The sequence below is a fragment of the Heptranchias perlo genome, chromosome 5 (genome assembly GCF_035084215.1).
Source record: "Heptranchias perlo isolate sHepPer1 chromosome 5, sHepPer1.hap1, whole genome shotgun sequence".
In the NCBI taxonomy this organism is placed as follows: domain Eukaryota; kingdom Metazoa; phylum Chordata; class Chondrichthyes; order Hexanchiformes; family Hexanchidae; genus Heptranchias; species Heptranchias perlo.
The window spans coordinates 64,521,104-64,548,141 of record NC_090329.1 but is presented as its reverse complement, the minus strand read 5'-3'; the positions used below and the strand labels follow the sequence as shown (position 1 = coordinate 64,548,141).

Here is a 27,038-nt window from a genome sequence, read left to right as displayed (position 1 = left end):
TATCACATTTCCAATTCTATATTCATTTCCTACACCAGACACCTATGCTGACTGAGTGAGATTGCCAAGTTTGGTGTCAGTTAGCACAGAATTGTGGGCAATTTTGTGTTGTGGCCCCATGCCCAATTGGAACTGGGACTGTAAAAGTCATTTAATTTCACTGTTTATAAATATCACTGCATCAGTCTGAGCTGGATTTGAATCCAGACCTCAGGTAAAATGTTAGTGTGCCAATCCAGTGCTCCACCCAATCCCTTAAATTTCACTTTTAATTGTGTTTGAGTCTCTAGTGATTAATTCTATGAAAATTTATGTTATTCCCACCCACTGAAATTATACACCAACTGATAAGTATAAACTGCTAAAGGATTACATACGTGACTTCACAAGTACTAGCAAGTAGTGGGAAAATAAATTTTTAGCACGTGCCATCCATCACAGTGTCAAAGTGGATCACCTTCCATAGGCACTTGCCTTTTTCAAGCTATTGATTTAAATCATTAGTGCCCACAGCATAGAATATGATCACTGGCCAAATTTATTCACTCATGAGAAAGACTCTCGTGGTGTTCGTTAGTTATGGTATTTCACTCGTGCAATTAATCCAGTATTGTGTCAAGACCAGTGCAATATTTTCTATTTTGTTTTTCCTGTGCACAGTAGTAAGTCCAAAATCACTGGTCAAAAAGTTAGTGTGGGCCCTAATATAACCAGTTCCAAGAAGCAGCTTCATCTTCTGTCCCTTCAATTGTCATGGTTCGTTTTGACCTTTGAGATTTGTTTATATGTCTGTGAGGCCCTGCCTGTTCAGCTGTGCCTAAACTATTTGTAAGCACCTTAGGAGTATCCAATTTCCCATTCACTGTCGAGTAAAAAGGCAGAAAGCAGATCCTTATGGATTTTTCCTCTAATCTAACCCAAAAGCAATGACTAGGAAGGGAGGGCTCAATCCTTTCATTTCTAGTCTGTGAACTAATGATTACTTCACTAGTTGCATACAAAAGCTAATCGTCCTGCTTGGTCACAGGCCACTAATGAGATTTTGTTTCTTTGCCTCAACGGAGGTTGAAGTTGCTTGCTTGTTCTTATTTCCTCAACTATACAGTAGGCAAATGGCGAAGGTGGCATTTGTAACAAGCTGACTTTACTATCAATTAATGGTAATTAAGTTTGTTTGCTGTACTAATGAATGCCTGATCTCACTCATCAAACCCAGGTATGTGGATAATGCAAGTGGAAAGAAATCCACTGAAAGAGAAAGTGTGGATTTCAGTGTGCAGAGCACAGACAGCTTTTCAAGCTGCCAATTAAGGCCCTTTAAAACAATACTTCTCTGCCTCTGGAAAATCCTTGTGACATTCCAGCACACACCAATAACCGGGTGCTAATTTACCCTGACTAATTCAAATGGTGAAGGTTTATATTTAAACCCAAGGATGCTGTGAAACTTTATTATGATGCTAATGAAAAAGGACCATCCTCAGTTTGAAACTGATCTGTCTAAATCAAGTTGACCTGCCAACAAGAGCAATAATGCAAGCAAAAGGCCATATAGTTTCAATTGGCCTCTCTGCATTTTGGCTACAAACATTACTGCATGTGTGGGTAAGTGCTATTTGTGTCTGGGCTTTATGCACTTTCACTATTTTGAACCAGCTCCTCCTGCTCAGGCACCAGGGATCGAATTTTCCACTGACTACGGTACAGCAAAGATGTATTTGTACTTTTCCCATATGAAGTTAAATTTTTGCCATCTTATTTTGCCCACAATTTGCACATGCATATTAGTTATCCTCATTTTCAATGGAAAAATTCACACTAGGGGTGATCTTTTGAATTTGAGGGTTAAAGCACATTGCTGGGGCAGAGTAAATAAGTTTTGCTTTACTATGCTTCTGGGCACTGCAATAACCTGACCTGGTACCATTTGATGCTGACACTAAATTATAAAAATGGAATAGTATCCCATTCTCCAGCACAAACCTTGAAGAGCAAAACATCAATCCAGCATTCAAAGCCCCTGTGCTTATATCGGTTGCTCCATGCTTCACTGTTGCTTACAATACTATTCACCACACTGACATTATGTCAATGCAATCATCTTAACATTAAAGCTTCATAGAGGTGTTTTTAAATTAGAATATTAATATACAGTAACAGTACCAAAAGTTCATTTCAGCCATTTTCAGTCAATGCAAAATGCCAATTCCATGGCAGTCCCTGTGATGGCCCATGCCCTTGTTTATTATAGTCAATCTTCTTACAATGACCTGCTGCCAGCCAATGTCCACCAATGGAAACAAAAGAAACCTGTGTCATTTTATACAATAATCAGATCTTTGAAAATACAGATGTGCCTGGGTTCTTTAGATTCTGTGCTTTCATGTGTACTGAGACTGGCCCAAAATTAGTTTGGGAGTGCAAATTTAGAACAGAGGGCAGGGGTAACTTCTTTGTACAGAGAGTTGTGAGGCTGTGGAATTCACTTCCAGGGCTAGTGGTTGAGGCAGAAAATATGTCAACATTCAAGGTTAAATTGAATAAGTGGATGAAGGAAAAAGGGTTGAAAGGATATGGGAACAGGGTGAATAAATATAATTGGAACCCTTTGCTCACGTGCAGAGTAAACGCTGACATGGACTGGTTGGGCTGAATGGCCGGTTTTCATGTTGTAACTTCTATGTAATTACAATTGCAATTGCAATTTAATTCTATACATCCTCCAATCTTCTTAGTAATAATATTGGAGGGAAGCATGCATCTGTTATTTCCCTCATAAGAGCAACAGTACAGCTTATAACCAAAATATTCAGTAAACTGAACACACACATAATGGCACATACTCTACGTCAAGTAACAGCATGTCATCCACAAGCTTGATATTAATTATACAGACTGAGTAATTACTTTCTTTGCTTAATTCTTCCAACCAATTTACCCAACCTGCAGCGGAAGCCCCAGATCAGCTACAATGACCTTGCACACGCTTGAAATACATCAAACATTGAATGTTGATGGCACAGATTCAATTATTCCAACTGCACTCTCAAACTGGGATTTTAAACAAACTGTTATAACCTGAAAATCAAACACCCTCCATTCCCTTAAGGAAAGTGACTGAGGTTCTTAAGCCAGGGATGAATGCAATACATTCCTACATCGCCATATGATCTGGAGGTCACATTTAAAGGGCATGATGTTTCCCCACAGGAAGTGTGCAGAAGCAGCACTTCAAAATAACTTTATTATCACACCATCTCAATAAGATCAAGACAGTATCAAACACATAAGCCTGCTGCAATTTATTTATTTTTAAACAGGGTTCAGAATCTCAACTCCTCATATCCCTCATTGAAAGGGTAACATTCTGGTCTTAAGTACCGTACCATAATTGGGGTGTCCTTGTGCTACACATCATCCACATTAAGAAAGCAGCAGGCAACTCAAATTTCCACTGATGCCAACTGTTAGGAGGTGAGAGTGTTGCACAGAGATTTCCCTAATTGTCCCTCCCTCAATGTGTGGTAGCACCTAGCCTCTCCATAAAGAGACAGCTGAAATAAGGAATTCTGCATATGGAGATTGTAAGCCTGTGCCAGTACACTGTATGTTGGGATTCTAATATGTGTTCCAAGGGCTTTTATGTTAAGAAATTGCTTTAGAACTCTTTCAGAATGTTCCTCTAAAAAGCAAGAACAAACTAGCCAACAATTAAACACCATGGATGAATAAAGAGATAAGGGTAAAATTGAAACTAAAGAAAAACAGCATACTCTATGAACATAAACATAAACAAAATGACAACAAAAGGGAATACGAAGAGGTTAGGAAAGAAGTCAAAAAAAACAATTAAGAAAGCAAAGAGGAACTACAAAATTAAATTATCAAGGAATATAAAAATAGTAAAGTATTCTACAGACACATAAATAACAAAAGAAAAATCAGGATAGGGATAGGACCACTAAGGGATGCACAAGATAAACTCACAGGTGATGGCTGCGAAATGGCAGAAATATTGATCAGCTACTTTGCCTCATTATTTACCAGGGAGACTAACAAGGTGGGCATGACATTAGAAAAAGATCAAAAAAAATATAAAAACATTTAAGATAGGAAGGGGGAGATAATTGATAAACTAATCAAACTTGGAGAGGATAAAACCCATGGTCCGGATAGTTGCATCCACAAATATTAAGATAGGGAGGAGATAGCAGAGGCACTATTACATATATATAAAACTTCATTTTAAAAGGGAAAAGGGAATAGTGCCAGAGGACTGGCGGACAGCTAATGATATTCCCATATTTAAAAAGGGAGATAGAACAAGTCCATGAAACTATAGACAAATTAGCTTAACGTGGATGGTAGGAAAGATAATGGAATCTTTACTCAAAGATGGAATAGAAAAACATCTAGAAAACAAAAATATAATAGTCAACAGGGATTTCAGAAGGGAAAGTCATGCCTGACAAACCTTATTGAATTCTTTGACGAAGTAACAGAAAGAATAGTCAAAGGTAAATCAGTAGATGTAATATATTTGGATTTTTAAAAGGCCTTCAATAAAGGTACCACATTGTAGACTCATGGCTAAGGTCAAAGCATGTGGAGTAAGGTGACATGTAGTAGAATAAATAGCAAACTGGCTACAAACCAGAAAACAGAGAGTAGGGGTTAAGGGTAGCTACTCAGACTGGTAAAAGGTGGGAAGTGGTGTTCTACAGAGATCGGTGCTGGGACCACTGTTGTTCACAATTTACATTAACGATTTGGATTTGGGAATCGGAAATACAATTTCAAAATTTCAATATAGATAAGTGTAAGGTGCTGCATTTTGGTAGGAAGAATAAGGAGACCACGTACTGTTTGAATAATAAGAGTCTAAACGGGATAGAGGAGCAAAAGGGATCAGATACACAAATCACTAATGTAGTGACACAGGTTAATAAGGCCATAAAAAGGCAAATCAAGCACTAGGGTTCATATCTAGAGGGATAGAATTGAAAAGCAAAGAAGTTATGTTCGACTTGTATAGAACTTTGGTTAGGCCACACTTGGGAGTATTGTGCACAGGTCTGATCTCCATATTACAGAAAGGATATAGAGGCATTGGAGAAGGTACAAAATAGATTCACCAGGATGATACCAGAAATGAGAGGATATTCTTATCAGGAAAGGTTGAACAGGGTGGGGCTCTTTTCTCTAGAAAAAAAAAGAGAAGGCTGAGGGGTGATCTGATAGAGATCTTTAAGATAATGATAGGGTAGACATAGAGAAAATGTTGAGGAGCCCAAAACTACAGGTTATAAATATAAAATAGTCACTAATAAATTCAATAGGAAATTCAGTACAAACTTCTTTACCCAGAGTGGTAAGAATATGGAACGCGCTACCACAAAGAGTAGTTGAGGCAATTAGCAAAGATTCATTTAAGGGGAAGCTAGATAAGCACATGAGGGAGAAAGAAATAGAGGAGTATCCTGATAGGGTTAGATAAAGTAGGGAGGGAGGAGGCTCGTGTGGCGCATAATTGCCGGCATAGACCAGTTGGGTCAAGTGGTCTGTTTCTATGCTGTCTTTTTGATGTAACTCGATGAGTCTTTCAACCTGAAGATGGCTGAAAGTTTGAGGAGTCATTATTGCAACTGGGAATAGTTTTTTTTTAAAAGTATTTTACCTCAACATCCTTGGGCCTGCTTCTGGCAATGTGAGATCACCGGGAGATTTTGCCCCCCTCCCCCACCACAGCGAGAGTTTCATGTAACTGGATGATGCATAAAGGTGTTTCAAGCTGCCCCAATCTTTGCTTCCCCAAAGTTATCCTTTTGTCTGCATTTTGGTGTATTAGAATTTCTGGTTTGTATGCAAGAAATTTCTGATGAGATATTCACCATGATATCCATTCACCCAAACCCTCATCCCCACCCATTGCTTCCCCACCTGGGTGCTGGACAGGCAGAATGCACTTGAGGTGTGCTTCACCTATTCTGGATTTAGAGCATCCAAATTGGTAGGCCTAAAAGGTCAGATGGTAGCCATTCTTCCATCCATTGGCAGTCCTTTATGATTATGGGCAACCTTTTCCTTTGCAAAGGGAATACAGATTGGTACTGGCATCTGATTGGAATTAAATGTTATGCCACTCAGGTACCTCCAGCCATTCCGTAGGGAGAATACTTTCAGCTGCAGGCTGAAAGCAATCATTTCCCATTTGAGTCACATACTATCAATTTTTGCCTCAGGCACTGAGGGAAAGTCAAAGGTACGTTGGGAAAGGACACAGGGCGTGAGGGGCATTGTGAATATTAACTGTCACATTCATCTCATCATTTAGATTGTGAGGGTATGGTAAAGTATGGAGGTGAGTCATGCTTCTAGCATTCTTTCAGGATGTGCATGGATACTCATGCCTTCACTTACCTTGGCCAACCTCAGATATTTAATTTGTTTCCAGCAATGTGTGGGCATACGTGTGATGGTGGAGGTGCCACTGCTTCCACCACCTTTCTCCACTACACCTGCACTAACCTCTTCTGCGGCTGCCTGTCCTTAGTCCCCAGGAGGTGTTCCCTCTTTTCCCTTATTTCAGCAACTGACATGTCCCCAGAGACATATGAGAACCTGGGCTCTTCCAGCACCACCCCTCTCCCCATCTCCCCCCACCCCTCCCCCCACCAAGCCAGCTTCTCGTTCCACCATTCCTCCATAGTTTTGCTTTTGTTTGTGGTCCAGATTTTTCTTGAAACAGCTGCAGCATTTTATACACTGCACTGTATTTTCCTCCCTCCCAGTTCCAGTAAGCCAGTCAGGAGTGAGGATACCACTCCAAAACCACCCTGGATATATAATTGCGCCCACAGAAACAGAGTGCTTTTTAACTTTAACAATGTAAAATGTAAATTGGAGTTGTCACATGCTACTAAATTCAGCGATTAAAGATTATTTCACAATAATAAACACAAATTAAGCCAACTATCAAAAGGTAGAGTTAATAAATATAAGCCAAGTTGCCATTTTTAAAAAAAATTGTTTTGTGTGATACTGTATTCACTGATTCCCTCATAATGACAGTCAGCATTCCCCAATCTCACTTAGCACTAATTGATTTCAAGTTGTCACGGTGGTACATTTGCAGTTTCACTGAATTTAGCATTGTAATAGCTCAACTTACTATTGTTAGTAAATGACTATGTGGAAATGCAGGAAACACTGTTCTTAAGGCTCAGAAACAATTATGTTTCCTAGGATGCTTTTTGCTTAAATTCTTTAATTACAGCTTTATTTAATAGTAATATTCTTGATTGTATTCTTTGAAGAAGTTTCCACTAAGTATTCCACCATGTTTCTGTGTAGAAATCCAAAGCAATTAAAATTGAAGGTAACTGTTAATGTTTTCCTAATTTAACTCAACTTTCCAAAAGCTTATTTTCATGCTAAGCCTAATAGGCTTATTATAGTGAAGAGCTGCCAATTGCACAGTCCAAACTAAGCTTAGTTAGGATAAAATTCTGACATTTACCTCAAATCATTTGAGATAATAATGTCACACTAGCATAAAGGGACATTTTGATACTTTATTTCCATCTACTCGTGTACTGTATTTCAAACAACTGTGTTGAATGTAGTAATTGGTATGGTAGGATGATAGATTCCAAAGTTAGGGGGAATTTTCCATAGAGGGCTAATAGCTATAAATGTGGCAGTTTTCTAGGGATCTAGTGATGGATTCTTGCACAACTCTTTGGGAAGTCTACTACCCAGTACTCGTTGGGTTCTTTGACACCTAGTGGAGGTTCTCACTGTTCAAATGTTAATTCAACTCCAAATTTAAATGTTTGTTGTCATGTTAAAGTCAATCAAATGTACAAATGTTTATGTATGATTAAATTAGTTGAGATGTCTGTACATTCGCACAGAACCTAAATAAAATCAAAACGCTAAATTAATTTTAAAATTGTACAGTTACACTTAGGGACAACTGTACTGAACTTACATATTCAGTAACTAAGTTCTGATGAAAAGTCATCGACCTGAAACGGTAATTCCATTTCTCTCTCCACAGATGCTGCCCAGCTTGCTGAGTGTTTTCCAGCATGTTTTTTATATCTGAACTTAGTCCATTTTGTTTGGGCATGGTAATGTTTAGTTTTCAAATGAATGTCAGTTTCTTTGCATCACATATCATCAAGTTAGTATTAAACTTTTTGCCTCATATACCCAACTTAAATTCTGTATACTATTCACTCAGAATGGTCCTAAACATCGTTTTTATACTCACTCACCCAATCTCGGACTCATTTGTTAATACAATCTCCAGTTTTGCTAAAAAAAAAAGCTCCTTTTCTCCCCCCCCCCACCCCACCCTCAACACCAGTACAATTCTGTCAGTTACCAGTGTGTTTTTCTGATATTCATGTTCCTTCTGAAATCCTCTGCTTCAAACTGCCCTCCTATGTGATCATTCATCATGAGGTCAGCTTTAGCCCTCTGTCAGACCATCAGTAACAGATGCATTTTCCAGAAAGGCATATGGGAACCTACAAGGAGATTAGGCATTAAAATCCTATTGTCAGCAAATTTTTTGCTTGCAAGCAAGCAAGCAAACAAATAACAGAGCATGTAGCAGGACGTTGAATCTTGGATGCTATTACAGCAGTACATTACTAATTAAAGACAGCAGTGGACAAATGGAATTTGCCACAATTTGTCAAGGAAAGTCTTTTCTAAATGGAATTGACAGTAGGATATTCCTAAAGACAGCAGAAGATCCTACTCTTGAGTCCGATCATAATATTTATAGTAAAACTCCAGTGGTTTCCTCTTTTTAGCCACCATTTTGCTACATATTAGTTGTTGGGATGGATGTGCCACTGTAACAAACAGGCCCAAAGCAGAAGACACAAAATTAGTGAGACACTACACTGTTCAGGTTACCACAAACAGAGCTGTCTCTTTCTGAATGATTTTCAGCAGCTGGTCAGACTTGGATGCATCTGTCAGAATTCATCTTCACTTAAGATGACAGTATTAATGATAGAAAAGGCTTTGTATTCTATTTGATGAGGGAAAACCAAGCTGTATTGTTGACTTCAGATTGTTATTTCCCCAGCTCTTAGCCTTTTATGAGCCTTGGAAAAAATCAACTATTCAAATTAAAGAAACATTTAAGGTTGTTTATTTACAGAACATGTTATTATAATAATGAGCGGTGTACTGCAATCTATTGGAACGGCATCCCAGCTTTCAAAGCCTCTCGTACTTCGGGGAGATAGCACCACATCAGTACTCCCTTCCTCCCTCTGTGCATGAACAATCCATTTGGTATCACATTAGGCTTCATTCAGGGACAAAACAGGACAAGTATGGAATTTCAAAAACAATACTGGAAATTCAAGAAAGGATAGAACTTGTGGTAATATATTTATTAAGATTATTAGGATGAAATGCTTTTATCCCTATTTTTGTCAAATTTAGAATTCTGAGCAGATTATGATCCAACCCATTTAAAGGGCTTTACCAAGCTTTCTGTCTTTTTGTTGAACCAGCACTAGTTTTTAATTTCAAGGCATGGATTGTATATGGTAGTAGCCAAACCCTGTAAGGCTGAAATTTGTCCTACAAATGTCAATTATATGGCATCTAATGAAGAAATGATAATACTATCTGCTCAATTATCATGAAATAATCAATGTCAGAAAATCAACAAGGCTTGACTGGTACAACTGCATACTATGGTCTGTCTGTATGGCCCATTACAGAGGATGAATTGTGTTTCTACTTTATTCCTGCCTTCATCACATTGTACTGCAGATAGGCATACGAAAGTAGCACAACTCATCATTGAGTTATTATCTTCAGTGCATCAATAATTGACATATATTGAAATCTATTTATATTCACTGACACCCCAAAAACAACTGAGAATTGAATCAAAATTGAATAAAACCACCCCCTAAAGCAATGGTAACTATAATTTTAAAACAACAAATACCGTATCAAAGCAATAACCTGATCGCAGAGTCCAAGTGACAATTATAAATGATGTATGCATATAATAATTATATTTAATTATATTATACAATATTGTAGAATAATAGGATTTACATTTTCTGTTTAGTCTGTGTTTACTTCCTTTAATATTTACTTGCTTTTGGAGACAAATTCTCTCCCAGGTCGGGTGTCTGAACTTCATTAAACTGTACTCAGAGGTGGGAGTGGGAGAGAGATAAAGAAAAAACAAGTCATGAAACTAAAAACCCAAAACAACTGAATGCAACAGTCATTCCAAGTAGCAATTAAAAGAAACATCAGGGTTTCCAGCAGCAGTTTTTTTTTATTAGCCCAGGGCACTTTTATCCAGTAACTTGTTTATCCAGTCCAGGATGTCCTTCAGTTCACAGCACACAGTAAAATAAAAGAGGCTGTGATTCATCGTAGCAGTGACACTACATCCGTTTACTGACTATTTGACATGCTGAACTAAAGCTTTTAAGGGTTTGACCTAGCCCTATTTCTTTTTGGGCTACAAATTTGCTTTGCTGCCGATATTATTTTCTTGTCAATTTTCTTCAATATTTTTGTGTTCCCATTTTCTCCCGTCAACAGTGACTCTTTGATGTGGTGCAGTTTTACAGGTGCTGAGAACCCACCAGTATCTTGACCAAATTAGCATTATTCAGGTATGAACCCGGTCAGTGAGTGTCTACAGGCTCTGTGCCCACAGGTGGGGGGAGGGCAGTGGCATCACAAGTCTGATTCTGTTCTCACCCAGCAAACACATATCCGCTTTTCTAGCCAGTGTCAATGGATAACATTCAGAAGCAAGATTATTTGCCTATTTCCCCCTCCATACCCCAGGGTACTGAATTTTAACTGCCCTGTTGTATCCTGCCTGAGATGAACTACCTCAGTTGAGACTGGTGATCAAACCTGACACCTTTCTGCTCTGTGAGACTCAGATACCTACTGGATAAATTCACAGAGCCATCAGAGGACTCGAAGCACCTCAAATTTAACTTAGAGTTTTTTTCTCTTACCACCCAACAAAGATCAGCAAGCCATCAGGTAGAAAATTATTAGCACAAACAGGCATACTATGAGACAGCAGGCTAGCATACCAACCTGCTATGCCAACATGCAGGTTATTTACCATCCTAAGTACATGAAAGTGCAGGCAGAGGACTGGGTGACCGCCAGACAGACAAGGAGGACCAGGCAGGTAGTGCAGGAGTCCCCTGAGGGCATCTCACTCTCCAACCAGAATACTGGTGGAGGAGAGGGTTCCTCTGGGGAATGCAGCCAGAGCCATGCCCACAGCACCATGGGTGGTTCAGCTGTACGGGGTGGAGCAGGGGGAGGAAAAAGGTCAGGAGAGCAATAGTGATAGGGGATTCCATAGTTAGGGGAGCAGACAGGCGTTTCAGCAGCCGCAAACGCGATTCCAGGATGATATGTTGCCTCCCTGGTGCCAGGGTCATGGATGTCACTGAGCGGCTGCAGAGCATTCTGGGGGTGGAGGATGAAGAGCCAGAGGTTGTGGTCCATATCAGTACCAATGACAGAGGTACATAGAGGGATGAGGTCCTGCAGGCAGAGTTTAAGGAGTTAGGAAAGAGATTAACAAGCAGGACCTCAAGGGTAGTACTCTCCGGATCACTCCCAGTGCCACGCACTAGTGAGTAGAAATAGGAGGATAGAGCAGGTGAATGTGTGGCTGGAGAGATGGTGCAGGAGGGAGGGCTTTAGATTCCTGGGACATTGGGACCGGTTCTGGGGGAGGTGGGACCTGTACAAGCCGGATGGGTTGCACCTCAACAGGGCCGGGACCAATATCCTTGCGGGAAGGTTCGCTAGTGCTGTTGGGGAGGGGACTTGGCAGGGGGATGGGAACTTGAGAGGAGATTCAGAAGGGAGAGTAACAAAGCTGGAAGTGGAAGGCAGAAAAGTAGTAAGTGAAATTGGAAGGCAGCGGACACAAAGGCCAGCAGCAAATAAGGTCAAAATAGGAAAAAAATGTTAAAAAGGCAAAATTAAAGGCACTTTATCTGAACGCACGCAGCATTCGCAACAAGGTAGATGAATTGACGGCACAAATGGAAGTGAATGGGTATGATCTAATTGCCATTACAGAGACGTGGCTGCAGGGTGACCAAGGCTGGGAACTAAACATTCAAGGATATTTGACATTTAGGAAGGACAGGAAAAAAGGAAAGGGAGATGGAGTAGTGCTGTTAATAAAGGACGAGATCAGTACAATAGTGAGAAAGGATCTTAGCTCAGAAGATCAAGATGTAGAATCAGTTTGGGTGGAGCTAAGAAACAGCAAGGGGCAGAAAACATTGGTGGCCTATAAACAACTCCCAAACAGTAGTGGTAATGTGGGGCACAGTATAAAGCAGGAAATTAGAAGTGCATGTAACAAGGTTATACAGTAATCACGGGGGACTTTAATCTAAATATAAAATTAAATTAAAACCAAATTAGCACTAATACCGTGGAGGACGAATTCCTGGACTTCAAGATGGTTTTCTAGATCAGTATGTTGAGGAACCAACTAGTGAACAGGCTATTTCAGAACTAGTATTGTGCAATGAGAAAGGGTTAATTAGTAATCTTGTTGTAAAGGAGCCCTTGGGGAAGAGTGACCATAATATGATAGAATTCTTCATTAAGTATTAACGTGATGTAGTTCAATCCGAAACTAGGGTCTTAAATCTTAACAAAGGAAACTACGAAGGTATGAGGCGCAAGTTGGCTATGGTTGATTGGGGAACTACATTTAAAGTTATGACAGTAGTCAAGCAATGGGAAACATACAAAATTCTTACAGGGCTCGACAGGGTAGATGCAAGGAGGAGGTTTCCCCTGACTGGGGAATCTAAAACCAGGGGACACAGTCTCAGAATAAAGGGTAGGCCATTTAGTACTGAGATGAGGAAAAATTTCTTCACTCAGAGGGTGGTGAATCTTTGGAATTCTCTAGCCCAGAGGTCTGTGGAGGCTCAGTCATTGAGTACATTCAAAACAGAGATCGATAGATTTCTAGATATTAAAGGTATCAACGGATATGGGGATAGTGCAGGAAAATGGCGTTGAGATAGAAGACCAGACATGATCTTGTTGAATGGCAGAGCAGGCTCGAGAAGTCGGATGGCCTACTCCTGCTCCTATTTCTTATGTTCTTATAACTGGCTCATCATGAATGCTGACCTGACAATGAGATCACTGATGTTGAATTTTATGAGACATTGAACTGTTAGAAAAGTCACATGCCTAGAGAAAATATAATGGCACACAAATGTCCTTTCTTAACTTAATATATATGAAAAATATGAACTCAAGTATTTTCAAAACACATAGGCTATCTACACTGATGCTTGTTAAGTACGTGGTCCATTCCTTACACCATTGCTCTTTCCTCTTTCACGCCAGAGGATGGAACATTTCATTGGTGGTGTGGCTCTAGCGATTACTATAGATTGAGTTAAAAGGCAGCTGGAGGTTGTGGGTGGACGGACAATTATTTTGTAAGTCATGACCAGTCATCTTTCCTCTTGTTCAATTTGTTAAATGAATCCCTGCTCAACCTCCTTTTAATAAAAAAAAAGTTTGGGGTGGGGGGGGGGTGGGGGGGTGAGGAAATCAGCGAAAGTAGGAGATGCAAATTATTTTTCTCTTCAAATAAAAACATCCTATCAGGTGACTATTGATCTGCACAGCCAGTTCCCACCACAATGTGACTTGATGGAAAAGGCCCTTATCTAAACTCATTCACTTTCACTGATTTAATAGTACAGCTTTATCCAATTCCAAGTCCCCTTTCTCTGTGGATTTTCATTCCTGAGAAAGAGAGGGGGAGGAAGAGAAAGAAAGAAAGAGGGAGGAAGAGAAAGAGAAAGAGAGAGAGAGGGGGAGGAAGAGGAAACTCTATTACATTTAAAAAGGTGAGGTGGGCACAGGTGAAGTTGAAAGGAAAGTCAGAGACCACTGTGTAGGAAACGAACAATGGCACAGGGCAACCCACTGGGGTCAAGCACCATATCATCATTATCAGCACAACTTGGAGATAATTCCTCCGTGCCCTTACTAATGACATGTTCTTCAGCACATGGAAACATGACAATACTGAACTGGGGTTAAGCTAGGTCAACCTGTCTTATTTCAACCTCGCCCAAACTACAGTGAAGCAAATAGTTGAATAAATGCACAAGCAAATGGACGAGTTGATAAACTATACCTTTTCCAGGCACTGATTTATCAGGAAAACCAGCCCTGGACTATAATTATTGCTAACCTTTGAGTGTCATGTTCCCTTTATAGCTTGAAGCAGATCAACGTTTTTTTTAACCTGCCCCCGCCAAAAATTATACTTTACAGAGTTGTCATTATGAGTGTGAAAAGTTATCATTATGAATAGAATGTTCGAGCTGGGTGGGGAAGTACTACTTCAGAACCCAGGTGCTGTTAAATTACTGTCATCTACTTCGCCCCTCTGTTGAGTGATGGCCTTTATAATATATCAGATACGCCTATCTCTGTAGGCATCTTAACATCCACTGAAGCAACGGTATCAACAAATTCAGTTTACCTGCCTTGAAGATGTAGATTAAGGTGAGTAATGGGGTATAAAAAGCCAAAAAATAAGGTCTGGGTTCCAGTCCAATCTTTTACAGTGTTTCCCTAATATAGGCTTTATGTAATCAAAGTTACAGAACAACTTTCTTTCTTACAAACTTCTTGAGTTTTAATCTGCACGAGCTGCAAATTTGAAGCATGGTCACAGCAGCTGGCTGAGAATCAATAGTGACTTCATCTGCTCGAGTTTCAGACTTTAAAACACCCACCTCTTCCACTGTTTTGCCTGTCACTACAAAGCAGGTGACTCACACCTAGCTAGTAAAGTCATCTGATGAAGATCTCCCACACAAAATATAATACAAATTCCAAAGCAGAATTATGGAATTACCTACAATCAAATATCGACTAATCCTGAAAATGTAACTTTGCTTTGTTGGCTGTTAAAATTCTACTAGTTTTCAAAGGGATAATAGTGGCTGACATGAATGATATTCAGAAAATCGCAATAGGCTGAGTACTTTACATTTGATTCTAAGGGCAAAATTCCCATTTGAACGAAAAACAGGAGAATTAATAAATTTGCTAACAGAATTGTGTGAATGCACTGATTTGAAACCTGGGATTTTTGAGAATCTGATTTCGCCAACTGGTCATTCATTACCTCTGAGAAAATTAGATACCCTTTCATTTTTTATTAAGAGGAATTTAACCCCCTAGATTTTATGAATCTCATGCTCGAAATTAGCTGCACTTACAGGCACTCTGTTCTGTCTCCCTGAACATGCATCCGTTTAGCCTTTGCTCCTCTTTTCTGCTACACAGATAATATGAATGGAATTTGCGAATAAAGCTCTTTTCTTCTTGTTCACAGTCTGTACTGAATTGAAGCTTCTCATATTTCATAAACCAAACTACCATCATGCCAATCTGCATTACTGCCTCTTCGGCTGCACGATTCACCAAATAACCCTGAAAGGTTTAGAGAATTGAAATTGTTTGTGTGCCAATTACCAAAATGTTGAGCTTTCCTGAATTGCTCATAGAATAAATATCTTCAGTTTGGTCCATGATAAACATCGCCCTAACACATCATTACAATGAAAACAATATTGATTATCACCAATTTGTGCAGGAAGGTGAGGATGGATTATTTATTATAGCAAGCTGGTACACCAAGGCACTGTGTCATACTTTGGACCTGTCATTCCCTTCAAGTTAAATCCTCCTACTTAGCTATATGTGAGTGCAGGGCAAAACATTTCAAAAGCAGAATGAATTCAGAATGTCCACAACTGAAGAATAATTGATCCTGAAAATGTAGCCTTCAGGAGGTAAGAAGTCACTTCCTAGTAGTCATTGTAAGAATAGAATTGGCGCAAGCCTGGGAACAATCTCATGCTCAGTCTCTGGGTTGGGAAATGGTATGTGATGCCAGGTAGATTTAAGGAGATGGGGAAACAAAGAAAGCTTATGCCAATCTATGCAAAGACATGCATCCAATAATAAAAATCCTATGTGTCCTTAAGTCACTTACCCTTCAAAGGAATTAAAGACTTCAACAAATCAAATAATAGTCATTAAGATATCATAAGAATAATCATAAAATCATATCCAGGATATGTTGCACAAATACAGTGATGGCTACTTTTGCGCAACTCCAGTATACACAAATCCACTTTATATTTGTTTCCCTATGTTCCAGGTCTTATACTGTTATGTATCCTATGCAAATTTGTTCAATGTGATGGATTTGCTGGGCCCGACCTATTGAATACTAATTTACATTAGTGTATTGAACAGTTTTATTAAAAAGACTCAATAATTGAGTAAATTTATCCAGTGACTAAGACAGACATACAGATCAGTGAAGTCAGATTTGATCCCCTGTCTCAGCTGGGTTAGCTGGGGTAAGAGAATAGCATTATAATTGGCTTCAGTGTCCCTAATTGGGTTATGGAGGGAAAATTCAGCCAGGGCTTCAACTGATCCCCACCTAGTATCCTCTACTAGAAGTGTACATGTGTGTTCATCAGGTGTTGGCTGACCTAGTAATAGTGGATACACTAGCTCCCTAGCTGAATGAGTTTATAAGCATTGTAGTCCCAGAACTATCGACACTTAGATCTCCAAACCACATTTGGTCAGGTCGCTTGTTGACTACTGCATGATATTAAAGCTTTTCATTTATTATGAAATAAAATCTACACTATAGCCCCAATCTTGCACGGCTCCATTAGTAGTGTAAAGCCTCACTAGGGGTTAGCACTGCTCACAAAATTCAGTACACCCGTATAACAAGCCCAATTCATAGCTCACTGCATTTCTCGACAAAGAAAACGTTTGGAATTTTGGAGGGTGCACTGACCAGCATAAGCCTGATTATACTCCAAATATTATTTAAATTGAATTTGCTTACGGCCTCCTCGCCAACAGCACTGCTCACCCATATAAGATGGGCACAACAATGCCTGGCCAGTTGGAGTTGGCTTTGTAAAGGTGGAAAGTTAGAATTATTATGCCTTATATATTGTTTTGTGAATTATCATTGGTGCATTAATTTGTGTGGCTGTTTAAGTTTTTTTTTGCATTTAAAGACTATTATTTCTCAACTCTGTTTCGTACAACAATCTTGCTTCGAGCTGCTATTTCATTTTCAATAACCAAAGCAAGTAGGATAAGAATTCTTTGCAGTTTCCAATGACATGCCTAGATTTGGAGGAAGGAGAGTAGTTCTCGAGAGGACTAGAAAGGCAGGTGTGACTACACCTCACGTTATGCACGGACCTGTACTTACCCCAGGACCTGCATTTACTGGTCCTGACAGTCCTTCCTGGGCATGTCAGAGCAAACATGTCTTCAGCACCTCTGCTTCACAAAAGTGGCTATCACATATCTATACCATCTCCTGGAGGCTGACCTGCAGATAACATTTACTACAGGATGACTCCTCCCTTGAACGCGCCTTTAACTTTTACTCCACCGTATCCCTCCAAGCCACCACAAGTGATGTACGCCAAAATCAATCACAAGACACTTCTCAGTGATAGTACAAAATCAGGAATTCACCTTGTAGGGAATCACGGATATGAATAGGTGTCTTACAACTCCATGGTAGAGCACAATCAAATTCCACGTTGTACCACTGCACTGTTCTCTCTATTTAGAAAATCTACAAAAACACAATCCCGTCAAAAGTAAATGCAGTCAATTACAGGTTGAGTATTAAGACAGTAAAACTATATAATGAAATGAATAGGTCAGGTTTTTTTTTTAAGAACAACTTAATATAAATGCCATGAAATTTAAAAGGGGTATTGTGATCCCAGTAAAATTATTAGGATAGCTTTTGAACCTTATTTACAGGCAAAAACATAATACACAGCATAAAGGGGGAAAATTTTCGCTATTTATAGTGAAATCATAAACATGTGTATAAAGAATGTATTTATATTTTTGCTATAAATATCAGTGAGACTTTGCCCTGATATTATTGTATCAGTTGTTTTCAATATTGTGACAAAAACAATGTGCAGCTCTTTCAGAATTTAAAATTCCCTCTGGAAAAATGCAATAATTCCCCTTAAGAAGATTCTACCTAACTTTGTAGCTCATTGAAAATAACATCTTTCATTTTGATTGTGTTAGTGATAGTTCAGGGGCTCGAACAATAAAAATATATCACTACAGGTAATTCTGACAAAACATTCTGCACTATGTGGCTCAGTCCAGAGCCCACTGGAGATGCCATTGAATATGCACTGCAAATATTCTTCACAGAACAAGCCTAAAGTAGGTTAGCATGCTGGCAGAGTATGTTTGAGCTCCAACACTCGTTACTACAATCCTCCATACCGCAAGTTCCCAATCTCAATTGTGCTGACATGGTGAGTGTTGTATAGAAGCCAGGTGCTTCCTCAGTGAGAAGGAGAAAAATGTGAGAGGACCGTTCACTCTAGGCTATTCTTGCCTTACTATAGACTGACATTGGCAGAAATGTGGAAAAAGGCTTTATTGTATCCTCTCAGCTGGGGAAAATACACAATGGAGGAGAGTTTGGGATGACAAAGAATGCAAATAATACAAAAACTTCAAAAAAGAAATAACTCTCCCAACAAATTGCCACTGCAGACTTATCCCATATATAATTTGTACCACATCATGACTAACATTGTACCACCACTAAATATCTTGTAACACCCTCCTCTCTGTCACATGATGCTTATTATGAACTGGCGAGCCAGTAAACCAGAGTGAAAAGGTAAACAAAGAACTGTGTATTGTAATATAATTTCCAAAAAAATTGGAAGTCAGCTGATGGCTGTAAGTCATTCTTAAAGTTCACATAAGCAGAAATTGCTCTAAGCTTCATTCTCCCAGACTGAGCATATTGACTGGGTTACAGTCTGTATCTTACTCATAAAACCTCTTATTCTATTTTTTTAAATCATTATACACAATGCAGACCAACCCAGTATCACATCCCAAAGAGTAAACTGGTTGTCACGGGATGCTCTCACCTTAATTGCTTTCATCACAATGTATTATCTCAAAATGTCTCTAATGACAAATACAATCTTCTGTGCATTTTGCCAACAATCAAACAGCCCAGCAACCAACCCACTAACATTGTTCAGATTATTTTAGGCATATACAAGATGGCCCACCACCAGGGCAGACCCCATCACACAAACATAAGCTTTGCTTGGGGTCATCATGTTAAAATTATTCAGTATGATGTTGATTACAATAAGTGGCTTCAAATTAATTTTACAAATTCTCACTGTAAAAAAAATTGTTTTGAAATTCCAGTGTTAACTTAGCAGCTTAATTTGGCTATTGTGTAACAGAGTGACAGTGTGCTGTACCATGGTGCAGTAACACATAGGTGTGTTTACAATTTCCGTATGATGAGTTCCTGATGTAGGCTGTGTTATGAGGAAGATGCCAATGTAAGGACAGGCTTTTCTCTATAGAAAGGAAAGGAGGAAGAAAACTCAAACAAACATTGAGTCACCATAGCGAACTCTCACCCACCTCCCAACAGGCAGCAATAGTGCCCAAGTATACGGCCTGCCCAACATACAGTTCACAGCTGTAAAATAACAAGTTTTGAAGTACCATATAAACACATGAAACTGACAGAACCCAGTATGAAAAATTAATTCTAAATTTCAAAAAATGAAAAAGGGGAGGTACTGTTGGAGGCCTATGTACCCACTCAACGAGGAAGATCGGGAAGGGGAGAAAATAATTTCTAAAAAAAAATAAAATGAGAATATGATCCAGGTTCAAAACCACTGTCTGGAGCCAAGTAACAGAAATATGTGTAGCCTTTCTATGGTCTGTAGGCTATGAACAAATAGCTTCAAACTTTTTGCCGCCTTTCTTCCTCCATGTTTGGGATTAATCAGGTTTGCTTGTCTTTCTTGGGTTTTACATTTGCTTCTGCACCATTGTATTTGTAGATTTATACAATGTTTATTTATTAAAATTGAAAGTAAACAAATATCTTCCAGTGATTATACTGTATTTCAAAAGTTCTCCCTCGTTAAATATTTTCTTAAAAATCACCAAAACTCCAACCTCAGAATATCAGTCTACCACAACTGTATGGTGAATACTGAATCAGAGTTGGCTTAAATAAAAGCCAGTTCGGAAGCAGGATGCAAACTCGGATACTGCCATTTTAATTCCCAAGACAATTTTTGTTTTTCATTCCCCATACAGAGTGCGCATTTGTGGACACATTTCTAAATTAGAGCTATCTGATGAGAGCCAATAACAGAAATGAACAGCAAGTTATGATCTGGAATGCACTGCCTAAAAAAGTATGGTGGAAGCAGATTCAATAGTAACTTTCAAAAGGGAATTGGATAAATACTTGAAGGGGAGAAAATTGCAGGGCTATGGTGAAAAGAGCAGGGGAGTGGGACTAATTGGGTAGCTCTTTCAAAAGAGCCAACACAGGCACACTGGGCCGAATGGCTTCCTTCTGTGCTGTAAGATTCTATTCACCTGCATACAATTAAATATTCAACCCACATTACCCCAACAAGTATTGTGCACAGTTCTGGTCACCACATTACAGGAAGGACGTAATTGGTCTGGAGAGAGCACAGAGAAGATTTACAAGAATGTTGCCAGGGCTTGAAAATTGCAGCTATGAGGAGAGATTGGATCGGCTGGGGTTGTTTTCCTTGAAGCAGAGGAGGCTGAGGGGAGACTTGATTGAGGTGTACAAAATTATGAGGGGCCCAGATAGAGTAGACAGGAAGTACCTGTTTCCCCTAGCAGAGAGTTCAAGAACTAGAGGGCATAGATTTAAGCTGATTGGTGGAAGGATTAGAGGGGACATGAGGAAAAACTTTTTTACCCAGCAGGTGGCGGGTGAATGGAATTCGCTGCCCGAATTGGTGGTAGAGGCAAGGACCCTCAACTCTTTTAAAAAGTACCTGGGCATGCACCTTAAGTGCTGTAAGCTGCAGGGCTACAGACTGGTTGCTAGAAGGTGGGATTAGAATGGGCACCTTGTTGTTCTTCAAGCCGGCGCGGACGCGATGGGCCGAATGGCCCCCTTCTGTGCTGTATCTTTTCTATGGTTCTAAGTCTCAGTGTAACTATGGTAACAGGATTCAGATGAAATTGTAAACTAATTAGATTACATTCACCAGGTTATCTGAACCTTTTGGCTGTTTTATTCATTTCAATGAACTTTTAAGAGGACTTTTATCCTCTCTTTTTATGCATTTAATTTCTATTTTTTTTTAGGTCTCCATCTGTATTTCCTGGATCCCAGGTCTCTGCTAATGCTGCTCTGCAACTGGGTACCACTGAGGTACAGAACCTTGGCTTGACATCTCTTCTTAGCAGTATATTTGAGATTTTGTCACATGCAGAATTCCCAGGCTATACATCTCCTATGGTTGAGAAGGCAGACGGCCTTCCAGGAGTCCACCAATGCAACTCAAATCAGCCATTAAGCCACTTATGACAGTGGGAATGACTCTCGACTCACAATTCCTTTGTACCATGGACTGGCACTCCAATAATTTTTGGTTCCATGCTACCTTTACGGTGTAATTTAATTCTGTATATTGCACGATAAACCTGAGACTAGTTAAAGCAAACATGTTAATGAATCCCACTAAGTCACTCCAACTCAGTGTCATGCAGAGCTCTATTGAATAGGAACAAGCAAATATTGTTCAATAATGGTGCACATTCATTGTTTGGTCACTTCAGATGCAGTCATCGGATACATTTTACATCCAGTGGGACCCTGACATGCATTGTCTATGTATTGGTAATGATTCTGTTCAAGGCATTTGTTAGGTCACAGTTGGAGTACTATGTGCAGTTTTGGTACCACATTATGGAAAGGATATTGAAGCCACAGAAAAGGTACAAAAAAGATTAATTAGGGCGATACCAAGGATAGGGGGATATAGTTACGATGAGAGACTTGAAAACTAGGGCTGAATTCACCAGGCAGAGAAGATTAAGGGGCAATCTAATAGAAGTATACAAGATTTTGAAATGATTTGGAAAGATAGATATTAAAGATTATTTCCACTGGTAAGAGAATCTGTAAGGAGAAGGCATACATTTAGGATTTGTACTAGAAGCATGAAGAGAAATATTAAAATTATTGTTTTTCATACAAAGGGTTAATAGAATATTCAATGCATTAAAAGGGGTTATTGAAGAAGAGTCATTCACAGTATTTAAGAGGAAATAGATAAAATAATTGTAGAAAAATACTAAAGGGTATGAGGAAAGAGCAGGTAAATGGGATTAGATAGCTCGATGTGTGGATATCTCCAATATGAAGCTGACACCCTACAGGGACCATGCACTGGATGGTCGCCTTATGTGCTGAAATTTCTATGATTCTACAGTACTGGGGAGTTACTCCGGTTATTTTTCACCCCGAAGTCTTTAAAATTAAGTCAGATGACTTCAGGTCAACCTGAATTACATTTGGTTTTATTTCAAAATACTATAAGATTGTGTAATATAAACTGGATGTGACTTTTGAGCTGAGTTTTAGCGGAAATATAGCCACCTTCTGATTTTAGAAGGCATAACCTTTCCGCTCATGGGGTCATATTATTCAGTCTATTATCTTTATACAAGACATCATGATTGATAACTGTACATTTACTGATCATGAAAGCTGGAACATGCATTCACAAGGATCTGAATAATAAGGGAAACTCCGGTGTATATAAGTTGGTGTATTTGATAAGGATGCAGACAGAATCTTAGTATAAGTATAAATTATACCTGCTTCTTGCGCTCTATGATTCCAGCCGCTAGATTGTATTATTGTCGTCTAAATTCTTCCTATCCATTCATTATCCTTAATATATACCAGATCATTCATTTTCATGTAGTTCATTCTTCTATGATCCGTTAAGTATACCTTCCAATCCTATAGCATATTCTTTTTATAATCATTGTTCCACTAATTTCAAATTTATCTGAAATTTGTAAACTTCCAAGTCAAACATCCTCAGCATTCAGATGATAAAGTACAAAATCCTAGATTCATCCATTACAACAAGATAATTGTTTAGATGATTTTATGCTCATCGCGCTGAAGGAGCCAGTTATAGGGAAGGGTATTTTTCCATTCCATCAACATCTAGCATTCCCAGGTCAGATACAAGACAAGTTACACGCAGAGTTAAACTCGCCGTGCCCTGCCTAAACAATGCACCCAAACCTTCAATCTTAGAACAGCATCACCCCCTGCTGCACCAATGAGTTTTCCTATTTTCCACCGTAAGCATCCTTAATTCTTCAGACTGCCCAAATTCAAATCAATTCTTAAAGTCAGCAGAGACGAAGGCTTTCATTTCACCATTTTGGACGGGATTCAAATCTAGGTCCCAGTGTTGAAAGGACACTTTTTACTTAGTGCCTTGTAATTTCCTTTCTGGCAAACATTATCCTATATTTATACTAAACATTTCCAGCATTTTTTCCGTGGTCACATGTTGAACCTACCTACCAAGAAGACTAGTGTACAACTCGCATTTTTCAAACTCAATATCAAAGTCTATTTAAAGACCATTCAAAACCGGTGAGCATGTAGATACCCTCGATAATCATTTGAAAAGAACTTGTCAAACAAATTGTCTTTATTATGGTCTGATTAAAGGCAAAGGCGATTTTGTCTTCAGACTCGCGCACAACTAAAGTGGTCAGCTCGAATAAACATACATAGCCAATTAGCAGATAGGTGACAATGGATGGTTTACATTTTAAACGACTCATTATTAAACAAATGCATCTCCACTCTGCTCTGCAAAACACCCCGGGAGACCCACAAAGGCATGAAAGGGAACTAATGGCAAATCTGACCAACATTTTACTGCAGTTTGAGTTTTGTTACGGTTCTGAATAGAATTTTTTTCCGCTGTGTGTAATTCGCAATTAAAGTTTTGATATGAGGAGAGGAGGAGGGGGATAGCAACTCATCTTAAACTCAGGATGTTGATTTTTTTTTCCTTTTATCTTTTTACTCTCCTCTCCTCCAGGATATTGAAATTAGTGTGTTCTTGATTGAAAACGTAAAACACAATTAAAATTTAGGAGCTGAGGTTAGGACGTGATTTCCGAATGAGAGAATCGTCCAAGTGCTCTTCGTTACCTCTTATGTAGAGATCGACCAGTCAAAGCCATTCAAAACTAAACCGAAAATACCAAGCCCACTTAACAAGTTTCTCAGGGATGTGGCAGATATGATGATTCTAAGGTTCTTCTAAACAAGCTTTGCCAACACATTAAAAAAGCACGTTTTGTAGCTATACTGACCGGCGACGGGACAGTGCAAGTAAGTTAACTCTCGTGCCATAAAGGGAAAGGGAGCTGCAATAAGTGCATTTTTAAGAAGATAACAGAAAGGAAGAACTTGCATTTGTATAGTGCCTTTCGCGACCTCAGAAAGGCAGACAGACATTCAGGAAAACTACTAGAAAGTTTGTCTTTTTAAGACTGTTTCGAGTTTCACTGTAAATGCAGCAAAATTATATATAAAGAGTAAATTCTGTTGATTCAGAAAAAGAAAATGCATCTTTAAAACCCGTTCGGGGTTGCTCTGATTTCGGGGGAAATATATGTTTTTTCAAACTTTCTAAAAACCCATGAATTTTAATGTATAAGTAGAGAATAAAACTACCCCGTCATTTCATTTTTCCCAATTTATTACATCGTACAATGCTTAAAATCAAATATATAAATTCACTATCAACGAGAACGTTTCAAATAAAAATCGTGTTTCTTATTATTTGAAGGGGAGATCTTTCAATCACGCTGATGATTTTCAGTTTGCAATGTTTCAAGCTTCTTAACTTTTAGTCTCTGGTAAACAATCTCCCCTCAGAATAATTTAAATTTGCTTAAATGAAATCTCCTGTGTGGGGAAGGGAATATGTTTATTCTTTACATTTTCGGAATTAATGTTTAAAACTTAAATTGATTATCTCCCCCACAAAGTGTTCCCCGGTTGGTCATCACCTACCGGAAAAGTCCGAAGAAGTTTTGGCAAAACTGCTCAGCCAGACCAGACTCATCACTCTAAGCAAGATCGCATCCAAACGTGTGCAACGCGCATCTGGGAGAAACATCCTTGAAACAATCGCGATTTGTTTTACACACTCACGCTCCTTCCCTTCCTTGGTTATTCATTCCGGAAAGTCATGTTTCGAAGCTGGTATTCCACTGTGGTGCCAGCTAGTCCCATTGCTGGAATACAGAATCGGCGCTGACTGCTGGGGGCGTTTTGGGAAAGTAAAGGACGAGCCACGCAGCTCAGTGACTGAGGGTGAAACTGACAGGCCCCTACCTGAGGCGGCAGCTTCCCGCCAGGTCCTAACGCCCCTCTCTCCCAACACCTTTACGGAGCAAGCCACTATATAACTTTGTGAATTCATTTCCTACCTTCGCCCACTGGTATAATTGCATATTTTAACCTTGGTTTTTTTGTTGTTGTTGTTCCTTGTCCCTGGTTTTACGACTTTGTTTACACTACAAAATATAGCTATTTACTTTCAGCATCGCCTCCTTCATAGCTACTGCATTTATTTTAGCAAAATGTGTTTTAAGCTTCCTGGAATCGATAAATAATTTCCAATACTGCAATGATTTTAAGGAGACAACACAAATTGTTTCACGTGTGACGTTTTCTCCCCAAAATAGTGTTTGTTACTAGTAGCCCTCGCTCTTACATAATTCGTTTCAAATTGGTTAGGTTTGTTATAACGCCCGTTGGTCCACATAAATACATAACAATAAAAAACCTCGGCACTATCAGTGAGGTCCAAATGTCCGTTCGTTCCTTCCTTCCTTCATTCACACAAAATATTCTCATTTATGCTGGTGAACTATTACACTGGCCATATAGAGATGGTCATTCTAAGTTCAACATGTCTAGGAAGAATGTTACGGTGCATTTATATTACATAACCGCTTCAGGAAGAAACAGCTCTACATACACGTAATTTCCAGTGCTATAGAATCCGATATATTATGAGGCTGATTCCACAGCATCCCCAGAACAACAAATGATTGCACATGTGCAATCTTGCCATCAGGAAACAATACTGCTGGACTGCACTGATGGGCTTACCACTCAACCTCTCTTTGCTCAGAAAGTTCACCAACAGCCAGTGGTGATGATGACATGCACTGTTGATGGCCCTAAACAAAGTCACAAATGACATCCTCTGTGACTATAACCACAAAGCACTATCTCTCCTCATACTTCTTGATCACTCTGCAGCCTTTGTCACAGTCAAGCACATGAACCTCCTCTAAAATCTCTCCTCCATTGTCCAACTCAGTGGTACTGCCCTCGCTTGGCTTTGTTCTTTCCTATTCAACCTTAACCAGACCATCTCTACCAATGGCTTATTCACCCACACCTGCATTGTAAGCTGGCCCCTCCTCTTCCTCCCTTACACGCTGTCCCTTGGTGACATCATCCACAGACATGGGGGTCAGCTTCCACATGTCTGCTGACAACACCCAGCTCTACTGCTCCAAAAACCTATCTTGACCTTCCACTGCCTCTGCATTGTCAGTCTGCTTGATCGACATCCAGGCCTGGATGAGCTGCAATTTCCTCCAGTTAAACATTGGGAAAACTGAAGGCATCGTATTCGGCCCCTGCCACAAATGCCGTAACTTTGCCACCAATTCCATACCCTTCCTGGCCACTATCTCAAGTTGAACAAGACTGTTCACCTCGTATTTTACTGTGAGAACTTCAATCTTTTAAGATGATATTGTGGAGTTTTTAAAAAATATTCAGATCATAGAAGATAATGGCAATGGTTACTGAGAGTTAGTGCTCCGATAGTCAGTAGCATGCTATTGGAGGACACAGGTTTGATTCCCTCAATCAGGTCAGTTCCCAATCTGAGCTATGCCAGATGGAGCGGCAACAGGCAAAG

General features: G+C 39.4%; 1 protein-coding gene across 1 annotated transcript in view; it reads right to left on the bottom strand.

Moving 5' to 3' along the window:
- The window catches only part of LOC137321818 (protein eva-1 homolog C), a 338,629-nt gene extending 313,270 nt beyond the window's left edge, over positions 1-25,359 (bottom strand). The window contains exon 1 of the mRNA XM_067984520.1: positions 25,106-25,359. Within this exon, the coding sequence (XP_067840621.1) occupies positions 25,106-25,211 (106 nt within the window). The 5' untranslated portion in view covers positions 25,212-25,359. The remainder of the gene's footprint in view (positions 1-25,105) is intronic.
- Positions 25,360-27,038: the final 1,679 nt, after the last annotated feature.